Source organism: Tribolium castaneum, chromosome 2, assembly GCF_031307605.1.
Source record: "Tribolium castaneum strain GA2 chromosome 2, icTriCast1.1, whole genome shotgun sequence".
NCBI lineage: Eukaryota > Metazoa > Arthropoda > Insecta > Coleoptera > Tenebrionidae > Tribolium > Tribolium castaneum.
The window spans coordinates 3,810,860-3,823,792 of record NC_087395.1 but is presented as its reverse complement, the minus strand read 5'-3'; the positions used below and the strand labels follow the sequence as shown (position 1 = coordinate 3,823,792).

Below are 12,933 nucleotides of genomic sequence, written 5' to 3'. Positions count from 1 at the left end.
ATGGGTCTTCATGTTAAGCTGAAGCATTGAAAAATAAAGAATTAAAATGTACAACTTATAGTACTAAAATTATTCAGCAAAATTTAAAAGCTGCAAGTAAATTTTTAAATTTTTAGATTTACATCAATTTTCGGTTCCCAACGAGTTAACTTTGACCTAAGTTTTTCAAAAATTAAAAAGTATTTCTGACTTTAAAGTGAACTCAACAGCATAAAGTTTGGTGAAATTGTGATTTCTTTCAGATACGTACCCAAAACATAAATTTTTAAACTTTATTTTCATGAACCAAACATTTTCCGAGATAATTTAACAAATTTTGTTTATATTTACGTTTTATTATTTTTTAAGATTTTTTTCTAGCTTTATAAAACAAAGGTAGACCTCATTTCCACATAATTTATTTATTACCAAAACACAAAGCAATGGGGACAAACCAAATTCCATTTTATTACTTAACCACAAGCCCTTTGCATGTCGGCAAAATTTTTAAAATCGTACTTTTGCCACACAAATCGTGCCAAAACATCTTTTTCCTTTGAAGGAGTGTATGCAAAGTAACAGTCTCTCCACGTCGAAAACGGAAATTCGTAGGAAAAAGTTGTGGGGAAAAACTCACGGCCAAAATTGACTCTGTGCTGTTTCACAGTGCGATAAAATCTCTCAATTGCAACATTTGCCTACAAAATTATTAGTAAAATATTTCAAAATGCTTACCATTGTGTCTTACCATGTTTCTGATAGCAGGTGCTTGGGACCAATTCATCTTATGAGCTTCCTGAAGAGTGATCGGCATTTTTGGAGACGGATTACGCCTGACATTGCACACATCGCAATGCCTCCATAAGATTCGGCTCTTGAAGACATAGTTATCTGAAAAAAATTGTACACAAAAGTTTGCTCAATTTTATTTATACATTTATCGTCCTGAGTCCAAAATTTGCCGCACCTCATTTGCATCCAAAGCTTGAAGTGTGGTAACTTGTAGCATTCTGGAAGTTTAGCTAAAGGGTAACCATCATCGGCCATACTTTGTAAAGCTTTCTACAGACAGATATTACTTATAAAACTTAAATGATCCCAACTTACTTTCAGAACTTTCTTTTGCCACCTACGATTGCACAAAATTTTGTCAAAAATGAAGAATCGTTTCAATTCCTGTTCCTCTTCCTCCTCTTCAACAACTTCCTCTTCTTCGACTTCTTCGGGACCACACGTGCAATCAACACACTCGATTACTTTTCCACACGTGCAGTCTTTACATTCGACTTGACCACAACTGCAACACGCAGCATAATAACTCTGAGAACAAGCTGAACATAACTTTGATTTCTTTTCTTTTGGTTCAATGTTTTCTTCTTTTGCACATGGATGTGATTTTTTTTCACATGGTTCAATTGCTTGGTCCAGTTTGGATTCCTTCACACATGGCTCAGATTTCGGTGAAGAAACTTCACTTTGTTTTTCTTCTTCTTCAACCGGTTCAAGCTTTACGTTTTCAACACCTTCCACAACACTTTGGCGAAAGACCGAACTCGTCACGCTTGATCGTCTACTACTTGGAGGCAACATTTCCTTCATAAACTCATTGTATGCATCTTTCGTTTGTGCCAAATATCTCTCGTACAAGCCCATACAAGGAAAATGTTCGTCTTCGAATTGTTGGTAAACAGCCATACAGTCACACTCTTCGGTCGGTAGAGCACTATCAAGGATATACACATTTCCGGTAGGTGTTTCCTTAACACCAGTAATCCCATATCGGATTCTTCCACCTGGTGCATGTGGCATTATGGCCTCCATGCGTTTTTCCTCTTCTTCCTTGCGAGCGTTCTTAGCACAAGCACAATCAATTGGGGGTCGCATCCCCGAAATGACATACATTGGACCTTCAGGAGTACTAACAACACCATCAATGATATATTTGTCTTGTTGTTGCTTCAACGAACAAACTAATTGTTTGCGTTTTTGGAACTTTTCGTATTTATCGGCCTTTTCGTCGTATTGCTTCACACAAATGCAAGGGCGTTCACTTGTAATACCTTCAATGATTGGAACATTGTCTTCAGTCGTTTCCTTGATTCCTCCAATAATAAACTTCTCAGCTTTCTGTTTCCGATCTTCTTTACATTTCTCACATTGACAAAACGGCGTTTCTATCAATTTTTGTGCTTCTCTGCGACAACTACAAGGTTTCTTCTTTTCTTTTTCGAATTGGTCGATTCTAGCTTCGTATTTCTTCAAACAAACGCATGGTTTTTCTGCAATGATTTGATCAATGATCAAGGTTACTGTTGTATCTTTCTTCACCTTTTTGTCTTGATATTTTTGCATATTTGTTCTAAGCTTATTGTAAGTACGCTTGATTCTTTAAGGAACAAGGGTTTTTAAACGAAAAGTCCCATTACGTTTTTGTTTCCGCACGGAGGTGTTCCACGTAACAAGGATATTAATCTAAAACCTTTTAAAATTTTTATTTTTCTATTTCAGCTTTTAGTTGTTGTCTGGAAATGAAAATGACACACCAGTAGAGTTGAGATTTCGATAGTTGAGAGGCTAATTCAAAGTGTGTGGTGTGTATTTTGAGATATTTTTTAATAAACAAAAAATGTACCGAAGGAAGCCCACCAACAAAACAAAAAAATATTTATTTGAACGTAGATCCTTACATCGGCTACATTGTAAGGTCAGCTAATTTAAGAAGAGATTAATTATTGCAGTAATAATAAAGTGGCGATAATTCCAAATCTAGTTTATAATAATATACCGGGTGCTCAAAAACCGGCGCACTAACTCAATGACGTGGGGTAGAAAATTAATTACATATAAAGATAAAAATAGTAAAAAAAAGTAAAAATAGTAAAGTTATTAGGGGGTCATTCACGAAACTCGATAACGCTCGGTATTGTCAGATAACTTGCAATCGTCGTTAAAGTAATTCACGAAAAAGTTGCAAATTACTATCCACAGCAACCGTTAGCACCCGTTAAAGTAATTCATCAAAACTTGCAAACACTTGCAAATGTCAGATAAGCATTTGTATTTTGCGGTACCTCGTTCCTTGCCGCAAAGTAATTGTAAGTCGAATTTTTTATCAACTTTTTACATGATTGCAAGTAAAGGGAACTTGAAAATAAATCTACTACTTTAATTTTTAGTGAAATAATGGTTTTTGATAAATTTGTAGCTGAAATATTAGGGTGCAATTTTTTTATAATAGCTTTTATTTTAAATTTAGACTGATCGGGTAGATGGGTGGTTTCTTCAATGTTTGATAAAAAATGCTACAAGTGTTTCACAGACCCGGTCAGTAGTCACAAAAAAAATCGTTAACTGAAGAATAACGTATAATCAAAATTTTGTTACGAGTATACATATTTTATTCAAAATTTAAATACATTGTATACGGTGGTAGTTTAGATTATCTCTAAAAAAAGTAACTGTCTCGTTCATTTTATTTTCATCACAGTCACAACCACCAATATAATAATATAATTTTTTTCTGTCGATGTAACCCTTTTGTGAAACTTCCAAAAGGAGACACCACAGGATCATACGTTATACGTTTCAAGACCTGTGAAATTCGAACGGCCTTTCATGACGTGTGTACGTTCCGTTCCTTAAACTAGATAAAAAAATAGTTACAAACAGCTTCTTTCTATTTTTCCAGTCAATACCTCGGTCCCAATGGCTGAAATAATTGGATTCTCTTTGGCGTTTTGAGGTTTTCACCATTACTTTTAACATATTTTGATAATAAATTTAATTTTCGTTTTGACAATTTGCTAAGTGACATTTAGATTTGCAATGGATTTGCAATTCAGCTTGCGTTGCTATAAACAACTCGTTAACTATCCGGTAAGGTACCGATAGCTTGCAATTTTTTTGTGAATTAGGTTGCAAATATCTCGATAAGCCTCGGTAACGGAATTGCAAGTTGCAGTTATAGTAACGATTTGCAGATAAGTTTCGTGAATGACCCCCTTAATAAGAAACAAATTTTAAATAAATGATAAATAAATTATTTTTGAAACGGTTTCCTAGTAAATAATTTTATGTGTTGGCACATTTACAGTGGCGTACACATAATTTTGAACGCCTATGACATTTCGTTGACAATTGACAGAAAGGTTTAAAATTCCGTGTCTGCCATTGTGCAAATAGTGATTTTTTAATAGATTTTTATAATTTTAAATTACAAAAAATGCTAAAGTCTGACAGGAAACTTAAAAATAATTATTCATTGTTTTGTTAGAGAACGACTATTTAATGTGAATCATAAAAACATTAAAAAACAATGAAAACTGAAGAAGTTAACAGAATAAGTTTGTAACTCTAGATTTTTATAAAAATGACTTTTTCATGAATTTTTTCAAGATTTTTCCAGTAATCTACACGTGATTCTTAACAACGTACCACCAACTGGTGCGACAGTTTTTGAGCTCCCTGTATAAATAGAATAATGGTAACAACATAAATAAATAAATAAAATAATAAAGACTAAAGTTTAATATAAAAATAAAAATTAAAAAATAAATTTAGAAAACACGAATAATTTAGAGAATTGTTGACGTCAAACTGAATGTAAGATTCTCAAACTTTAACTTATTTTTTTGGCCACAATAACAGATGGGTCTTCATGTTAAGCTGAAGCATTGAAAAATAAAGAATTAAAATTTAGATCTTATAGTGCTAAAATTATTTAGCAAAATATAAAAGCTGCAAGTGAATTTTTAAATTTCTAGATTTTGATCAATTTTCGGTTTCCAACGAGTTAACTCTGACCTAAGTTTTTCTGACTCCAAAGTAAACTCAACACCATAAAGTTTGGTGAAATTTTCATCTAAAAAACGTACCCAAAACAAAATTTTTTATACTTGTTTCTTTACTCATCTTTATGAACCAAACATTTTCCGAGATAATTTAACAAATTTTCTTTATGTTTACGTTTTATTATTTTTTAAGATTTTTTTCTAGCTTTGATAGTTTACAGTAGTAAATACAATATGAATAAAACAAAGGTAGACCTCATTTCCACATAATTTATTTATTACCAAAACACAAAACAATAGAGACAAACCAAATTCCATTTTATTTCTTAACCACAAGCCCTTTGCATGTCGGCAAAATTTTTAAAATCGTACTTTTGCCACACAAATCGTGCCAAAACATCTTCTTCCTTTGAAGGAGTGTAAGCAAAATAACAGTCTCTCCACGTCGAAAACGGAAATTCGTAGGAAAAAGTTGTGGGGAAAAACTCACGGCCAAAATTGACTCTGTGCTGTTTCACAGTGCGATAAAATTTTTCAATTGCAACATTTGCCTATAAAATTATTAGTAAAATAATTCAAAATGCTTACCATTGTGTCTTACCATGTTTCTGATAGCAGGTGCTTGTGACCAATTCATCTTATGAGCTTCCTGAAGAGTGATCGGCATTTTTGGAGACGGATTACGCCTGACATTGCACACATCGCAATGCCTCCATAAGATTCGGCTCTTGAAGACATAGTTATCTGAAAAAAATTGTACACAAAAGTTTGCTCAATTTTATTTATACATTTATCGTCCTGAGTCCAAAATTTGCCGCACCTCATTTGCATCCAAAGCTTGAAGTGTGGTAACTTGTAGCATTCTGGAAGTTTAGCTAAAGGGTAACCATCATCGGCCATACTTTGTAAAGCTTTCTACAGACAGATATTACTTATAAAAATGGAATGATCCCACTTACTTTCAGAACTTTCTTTTGCCACCTACGATTGCACAAAATTTTGTCAAAAATGAAGAATCGTTTCAATTCCTGTTTCTCTTCCTCCTCTTCAACAACTTCCTCTTCTTCGACTTCTTCGGGACCACACGTGCAATCAACACACTCGATTACTTTTCCACACGTGCAGTCTTTACATTCGACTTGACCACAACTGCAACACGCAGCATAATAATTCTGAGAACAAGCTGAACATAACTTTGATTTCTTTTCTCTTGGTTCAATGTTTTCTTCTTTTGCACATGGATGTGATTTTTTTTCACATGGTTCAATTGCTTGGTCCAGTTTGGATTCCTTCACACATGGCTCAGATTTCGGTGAAGAAACTTCACTTTGTTTTTCTTCTTCTTCAACCGGTTCAAGCTTTACATTTTCAACTCCTTCCACAACACTTTGGCGAAAGACCGAACTCGTCACGCTTGATCGTCTACTACTTGGAGGCAACATTTCCTTCATAAACTCATTGTATGCATCTTTCGTTTGTGCCAAATATCTCTCGTACAAGCCCATACAAGGAAAGTGTTCGTCTTCGAATTGTTGGTAAACAGCCATACAGTCACACTCTTCGGTCGGTAAAGTACTATCAAGGATATACACATTTCCGGTGGGTGTTTCCTTAACACCAGTAATCCCATATCGGATTCTTCCACCTGGTGCATGTGGCATTATGGCCTCCATGCGTTTTTCCTCTTCTTCCTTGCGAGCGTTCTTAGCACAAGCACAATCAATTGGGGGTCGCATCCCCGAAATGACATACATTGGACCTTCAGGAGTACTAACAACACCATCAATGATATATTTGTCTTGTTGTTGCTTCAACGAACAAACTATTTGTTTGCGTTTTTGGAACTCTTCGTATTTATCGGCCTTTTCGTCGTATTGCTTCACACAAATGCAAGGGCGTTCACTTGTAATATCTACCTTCACTAATTGGAACATTGTCTTCAGTCGTTTTCTTAATTCCTCCAATAACAAACTTCTCAGCTTTCTGTTTCCGATCTTCTTTACGTTTGTCACATTGACAAAACGGCGTTTCGATCAATTTTTGTGCTTCTCTGCGACAACTACAAGGTTTCTTCTTTTCTTTTTCAAATTGGTTGATCCTAGCTTTGTATTTCTTCAAAAAATCACATGGTTTTTCTGCAAGTATTTGATCAATGATCAAGATTACTGTTGTATCTTTCTCCACCTTTTTGTCTTGATATTTATGCATATTTCTTCTAACCTTATTGTAAGTACGCTTGATTCTTTAAGGCACAAGGGTTTTTAAACGGAAAGCCCCATTATGTTTCTGTTTCCGCACGGAGGTGTTCCATGTAACAAGGATATTCATCTAAAACCTTTTAAAATTTTTATTTTTCTATTTCAGCTTTTAGTTGTTGTCTGGAAATGAAAATGACACACCAGCAGAGTTGAGATTTCGATAGTTTAGAGACTAATTCAAAGCGTGTGGTGTATATTTTGAGATATTTTTTAATAAACAAAAAATGGACCGAGGGGAGCCCGTCAACAAAACAAAAAAAATTGTATTCGTTCGTAGAACCTTACATTGGCTACATTGTAAGGTCAGCTAATTTAAGAAGAGATTAATTATTGCAGTCATAATAAAGTTGCGATAATTCCAAATCTAGTTTATAATAACATACCGGGTGCTCAAAAACTGGCGCACCAACTCAATGGTGTGGGGTAGAAAATTAATTACATATAAAGATAAAAATAGTAAAAAAAAGTAAAAATAGTAAAGTTATTAATAAATAACAAATTTTAAATAAATGATAAATAAATTATTTTTGAAACGGTTTCCTAGTAAATAATTTTATGTGTTGACACATTTACAGTGGCGGACACATAATTTTGAACGCCTATGACATGTCGTTGACAATTGACAGAAAGGTTTAAAATTCCGTGTCTGCCATTGTGCAAATAGTGATTTTTTCAATAGATCTTTATAATTTTAAATTAAAAAAAAATGCTAACATCTGACAGGAAATTTAAAAATAATTATTCATTGTTTTGTTAGAGAACGACTATTTAATGTGAATCATAAAAACATTAAAAAATAATGAAAACTGAAGAAGTTAACAGAATAAGTTTGTAACTCTAGATTTTTATAAAAATGACTAGGAATTTTTTCAAGATTCTTCCAGTAATCTACACGTGATCCTTAACAACGTACCACTAAAGTGGTGGGCCAGTTTTTGAGTTCCCTGTATAATTAGAATTATGGTAACAACATAAATAAATAAATAAAATAATAAAGACTAAAGTTTAATAAAAAAATAAAAATTAAAACATAAATTTAAAAAACATTAATAATTTAGAGAATTGTTGACGTCAAACTGAATGTAAAATTCTCAAACTTTAACTTACCTTTTTGGCCACAATAACAGGTGGGTCTTCATGTTAAGCTGAAACATTGCAAAATAAAGAATTAAACTTTAGAACTTATAGTGCTAAAATTATTTAGCAAAACTTAAAAGCTGCGAGTAAATTTTTAAATTTCTAGATTTACATCAATTTTCGGTTCTCCCAACGAGTTAACACTGACCTATGTTTTTCAGAAATAACCTGACCTGACCTGATCTATGTTTTTCAGAAATAAAAAAGTATTTCTGACTTTAAAGTGAACTCAACAGCATAAAGTTTGGTGAAATTGTGATTTCTTTCAGATACGTACCCAAAACATAAATTTTAATACTTGTTTTTTTACTCATTTTTATAAACCAAACATTCTCCGAGGTAATTTAACAAATTTTGTTTATGTTCACGTTTTAATACGTTTAAAGTTTTTATTTGGCTTTGATAGTCTACAGTTGTATATATATATACGATATGAGTAAAACAAACTCATTTCCACATAATTTATTTATTACCAAAACACAAAACAATAGAGACAAACCAAATTCCATTTTATTACTTAACCACAAGCCCTTTGCATGTCGGCAAAATTTTTAAAATCGTACTTTTGCCACACAAATCGTGCTAGAACATCTTCTTCCTTTGAAGGAGTGTAAGCAAAATAACAGTCTCTCCACGTCGAAAAAGGAAATTCGTAGGAAAAAGTTGTGGGGAAAAACTCACGGCCAAAATTGACTCTGTGCTGTTTCACAGTGCGATAAAATCTCTCAATTGCAACATTTGCCTACAAAATTATTAGTAAAATATTTCAAAATGCTTACCATTGTGTCTTACCATGTTTCTGATAGCAGGTGCTTGGGACCAATTCATCTTATGAGCTTCCTGAAGAGTGATCGGCATTTTTGGAGACGGATTACGCCTGACATTGCACACATCGCAATGCCTCCATAAGATTCGGCTCTTGAAGACATAGTTATCTGAAAAAAATTGTACACAAAAGTTTGCTCAATTTTATTTATACATTTATCGTCCTGAGTCCAAAATTTGCCGCACCTCATTTGCATCCAAAGCTTGAAGTGTGGTAACTTGTAGCATTCTGGAAGTTTAGCTAAAGGGTAACCATCATCGGCCATACTTTGTAAAGCTTTCTACAGACAGATATTACTTATAAAAATGGAATGATCCCACTTACTTTCAGAACTTTCTTTTGCCACCTACGATTGCACAAGATTTTGTCAAAAATGAAGAATCGTTTCAATTCCTGTTTCTCTTCCTCCTCTTCAACAACTTCCTCTTCTTCGACTTCTTCGGGACCACACGTGCAATCAACACACTCGATTACTTTTCCACACGTGCAGTCTTTACATTCGACTTGACCACAACTGCAACACGCAGCATAATAATTCTGAGAACAAGCTGAACATAACTTTGATTTCTTTTCTCTTGGTTCAATGTTTTCTTCTTTTGCACATGGATGTGATTTTTTTTCACATGGTTCAATTGCTTGGTCCAGTTTGGATTCCTTCACACATGGCTCAGATTTCGGTGAAGAAACTTCACTTTGTTTTTCTTCTTCTTCAACCGGTTCAAGCTTTACATTTTCAACTCCTTCCACAACACTTTGACGAAAGACCGAACTCGTCACGCTTGATCGTCTACTACTTGGAGGCAACATTTCCTTCATAAACTCATTGTATGCATCTTTCGTTTGTGCCAAATATCTCTCGTACAAGCCCATACAAGGAAAATGTTCGTCTTCGAATTGTTGGTAAACAGCCATACAGTCACACTCTTCGGTCGGTAGAGCACAATCAAGGATATACACATTTCCGGTGGGTGTTTCCTTAACACCAGTAATCCCATATCGGATTCTTCCACCTGGTGCATGTGGCATTATGGCCTCCATGCGTTTTTCCTCTTCTTCCATGCGAGCGTTTTTAGCACAAGCACAATCAATTGGGGGTCGCATCCCCGAAATGACATACATTGGACCTTCAGGAGTACTAACAACACCATCAATAATATATTTGTCTTGTTGTTGCTTCAACGAACAAACTAATTGTTTGCGTTTTTGGAACTCTTCGTATTTATCGGCCTTTTCGTCGTATTGCTTCACACAAATGCAAGGGCGTTCACTTGTAATACCTTCAATGATTGGAACATTGTCTTCAGTCGTTTCCTTGATTCCTCCAATAATAAACTTCTCAGCTTTCTGTTTCCGATCCTCTTTACATTTCTCACATTGACAAAACGGCGTTTCCATCAATTTTTGTGCTTCTCTGCGACAACTACAAGGTTTCTTCTTTTCTTTTTCGAATTGGTCGATTCTAGCTTCGTATTTCTTCAAACAATCGCATGGTTTTTGTGCAAGGACTTGGTCAATGATCGGGATTACGGCGTCCGATTCTGTTTCCTTCATTCCAGCAATTCCATAAATTGTTCCTTTCTTCCTTCTTTCGTCCTGACATTGTTCGCACTGACAAAACGGTTTTTCAACAACTTCTCTATATTTCTGTTTGCAACGACACGATTTTTTCTCTTCAGGTTTACGATTTTTGTACTCACAATACCACTCGAAACGTGCCACATCTTCAGCATGTTTACACGTGTTTTTTGGTTCACTTTCTACACTTTTACGTTTCACGCTACCATATTGTGCTCTAATCGACGCAAAATCGCTGTTGGCCGAACTATCAAAAACGGTACTACTCTCAAAAAGACATTCTTTTTTGACCGGTTCTTCACATGAGCAAGTTGTTTCTTCATGACATTCTTCAATTGCAATTTTCTTCGAACCACATTGCACTGATTGGTCTTTCAAGGCACAAGGACAAGTGTTGGTAGGTGGACACTCACATTCACCGTGAATTTCTTCAGTTTCTGTCTCCGCATGGACATATTCCAAATAACAAGGAGCATCATCTTGAACTTCTTTTACTTCTTCTTCCCGTTCATCCATTTCAGCTTTGAGTTGTTGTTTGTACCTAAAGTTGACACACGGGACAAATTTGGATGGTTTCAGTAGTTTAGGGACTGGTTTAAAATTAACCAAATCGTCATAAATTGATTGGGCAAGAATCAACTCTTCTTCGATTTCTTTGTCGTTTGCAACAACTTGTAACGCCCCTTCTTGCATTTTCCTCAGTTCTTTCAAATAACAAAAGTAAGGACTTTGGGGTCGTTGAACGTGCTTGTTGTAGTACTTCCCTGTGAACTTTGGTGGTTCTCGTTCAAAAGTGAAACGAACAAGATATGGCGAGTCGTATTTTTGCGACTTTTTTACTTTTGGTACTTGTTTTGGTTGTTTTGGTGGTCTTGGTGGTGATGGTATTCTGATATGTAACTCCTTTAGGGTGTCTTGCATGGTTAGGTGGACCACAGCACTTAGCAAAAGTCGGTCATTTATCGAATATTTCACTCGTTTGGGATTAATCAATTGGTACAAAATTAGAAGAAACTCAACTGGACATTTACAACAATGTTTCAAAGCTTTGGCTATGTGATTATGATTTGGCCGTAAAACTAGACCAAGATATGCGATATTTTCCTGTGTGTTGATGATCGTATCATCGGCCAAATCCTTAAGAATACATTTTTTCAAATTATCAACTGTGGCCAACTGTAAGGGAGAAAGTTCCTGGAACCAGGCAGGTCCAACCATTGCTATAGCTTTACGGTGACTGTTCATCACTGAAATCACAAATCAAAATTTTGGCAATTTTTTACAAAAACTACTCTCGTATCGATGATTATTCCTGGTCCGTTTCCCAAACCCTTGAAACACTTCAATATAATATTGTTGTATTTTCTCTTGTTCTCGTCTCCATATTTCATCCATAAACTCCCACTGGGGAGGCCCACCACTAAAATACCGCCGTTTTTTTGGGGGTGGGGGTGGTGGAGGGTCCGAAAGACCTGGAATGTACTCGGCTACAGTTTGTTGGTAGTGAATTTTGGTGTTTCCAGCGTCGATTTTTGTATCCGTTTGCGAAATGTTGTAGTCCAGACAAGTTTTCGGCTGGGGTCTGTATTGGGAGAAAAGGTCTTGTTTTTTGTGGCAACCTGTTGGAATGATTTGGCAAACTGGTTTTTCAGGGTGGAAAATCTCGTCCAGGATGTTGTTCATAAAAGGAGGCTCATGACGACTTTTCTTACGCGAGGTCATGGTGGAGTTTTAGAATTTAAAACATTCGAAATTTTGACATCGAAAATGACAAGTTTGACAAAGAGCGATTTATAATTTTAGCTTCTTTTTTAATTTATTTCTAGATTTTTCTCGACATTATTGGCTGTCTTTTGAATCATTATGTGAATTTTCTCTAGATTTTTTATTAGATTTTTCGTAATTTTTCCTTAAGTTTTGATTCTCTTCTAGATTCTTCTTCTTTTTAGATTTAAATATTTTTTAATAGTTAATAGCTAAAATAGTTAATATTTAATAGTTAAAAGTACAAAAAAAATGTCTTCGTAATCCTCATAAACAGAACAAAATAAAAAGTTTATTTTGCATATTAAAAAATGGTTTTACTTTAAGAGATTTTTCAAAGGTTAATCTAAGAACAGAATAGAATAAGAATCCATGTCATTTTGTATAGTATTTTTTAAATTATTCTTTTTTTTATTTAATAGATTTTTCTTCAAATTCTTCTGTGTTTTTTGTTTCCGTTACAAATTCTTTTATATCTTTTAGTTTTTATTTTTTTTTTAACATTGTTATTAAAAGTAATTTTTGTATAGATTTTTTTGTAAACATTTCGTTTAATAATCGTTCTCTAAAACCTCATTTTTTTGAAGATTTGGTCTTTAAATTT

The 12,933-nt window shown here is 34.4% G+C and overlaps 3 protein-coding genes across 3 annotated transcripts; all 3 read right to left on the bottom strand.

Annotated features, from left to right (window-relative positions):
• Positions 1-379: 379 nt before the first annotated feature.
• On the bottom strand, positions 380-2,331 carry LOC103314608 (uncharacterized). The gene is made up of 4 exons (XM_008201055.3): positions 1,087-2,331; positions 915-1,041; positions 728-870; positions 380-677 (listed from the first exon to the last, which is right to left on the bottom strand). Exons 1-4 carry the CDS (start codon positions 2,329-2,331, stop codon positions 453-455), a joined length of 1,740 nt encoding a protein of 579 aa, XP_008199277.3. The 3' UTR covers positions 380-452.
• A 2,693-nt stretch (positions 2,332-5,024) lies between these two features.
• On the bottom strand, positions 5,025-6,881 carry LOC135265482 (uncharacterized). Its single transcript, XM_064355079.1, has 4 exons — positions 5,729-6,881; positions 5,558-5,684; positions 5,371-5,513; positions 5,025-5,320 (listed from the first exon to the last, which is right to left on the bottom strand). The coding sequence occupies exons 1-4, from the start codon at positions 6,701-6,703 to the stop codon at positions 5,096-5,098; spliced, it is 1,470 nt and encodes a 489-aa protein (XP_064211149.1). The 5' UTR covers positions 6,704-6,881; the 3' UTR covers positions 5,025-5,095.
• Positions 6,882-8,610: 1,729 nt separating this feature from the next.
• Positions 8,611-12,359, bottom strand: LOC103314609 (uncharacterized). The gene is made up of 5 exons (XM_008201056.3): positions 11,858-12,359; positions 9,315-11,812; positions 9,144-9,270; positions 8,957-9,099; positions 8,611-8,906 (listed from the first exon to the last, which is right to left on the bottom strand). The coding sequence occupies exons 1-5, from the start codon at positions 12,285-12,287 to the stop codon at positions 8,682-8,684; spliced, it is 3,423 nt and encodes a 1,140-aa protein (XP_008199278.3). The 5' UTR covers positions 12,288-12,359; the 3' UTR covers positions 8,611-8,681.
• Positions 12,360-12,933: the final 574 nt, after the last annotated feature.

Coding starts and splice junctions, on each gene's coding strand:
- LOC103314608 (XM_008201055.3), bottom strand. CDS start 2,331: ATGCAAAAATATCAAGACAAAAAGGTGAAGAAAGATACAACAGTAACC. Junction 1,042..1,086: donor GGCAAAAGAAAGTTCTGAAA/GTAAGTTGGGAT, acceptor ATCTGTCTGTAG/AAAGCTTTACAAAGTATGGC. Junction 871..914: donor TTGGACTCAGGACGATAAAT/GTATAAATAAAA, acceptor AATTTTTTTCAG/ATAACTATGTCTTCAAGAGC.
- LOC135265482 (XM_064355079.1), bottom strand. CDS start 6,703: ATGTTCCAATTAGTGAAGGTAGATATTACAAGTGAACGCCCTTGCATT. Junction 5,685..5,728: donor GGCAAAAGAAAGTTCTGAAA/GTAAGTGGGATC, acceptor ATCTGTCTGTAG/AAAGCTTTACAAAGTATGGC. Junction 5,321..5,370: donor CACCTGCTATCAGAAACATG/GTAAGACACAAT, acceptor ATAATTTTATAG/GCAAATGTTGCAATTGAAAA.
- LOC103314609 (XM_008201056.3), bottom strand. CDS start 12,287: ATGACCTCGCGTAAGAAAAGTCGTCATGAGCCTCCTTTTATGAACAAC. Junction 9,271..9,314: donor GGCAAAAGAAAGTTCTGAAA/GTAAGTGGGATC, acceptor ATCTGTCTGTAG/AAAGCTTTACAAAGTATGGC. Junction 8,907..8,956: donor CACCTGCTATCAGAAACATG/GTAAGACACAAT, acceptor ATAATTTTGTAG/GCAAATGTTGCAATTGAGAG.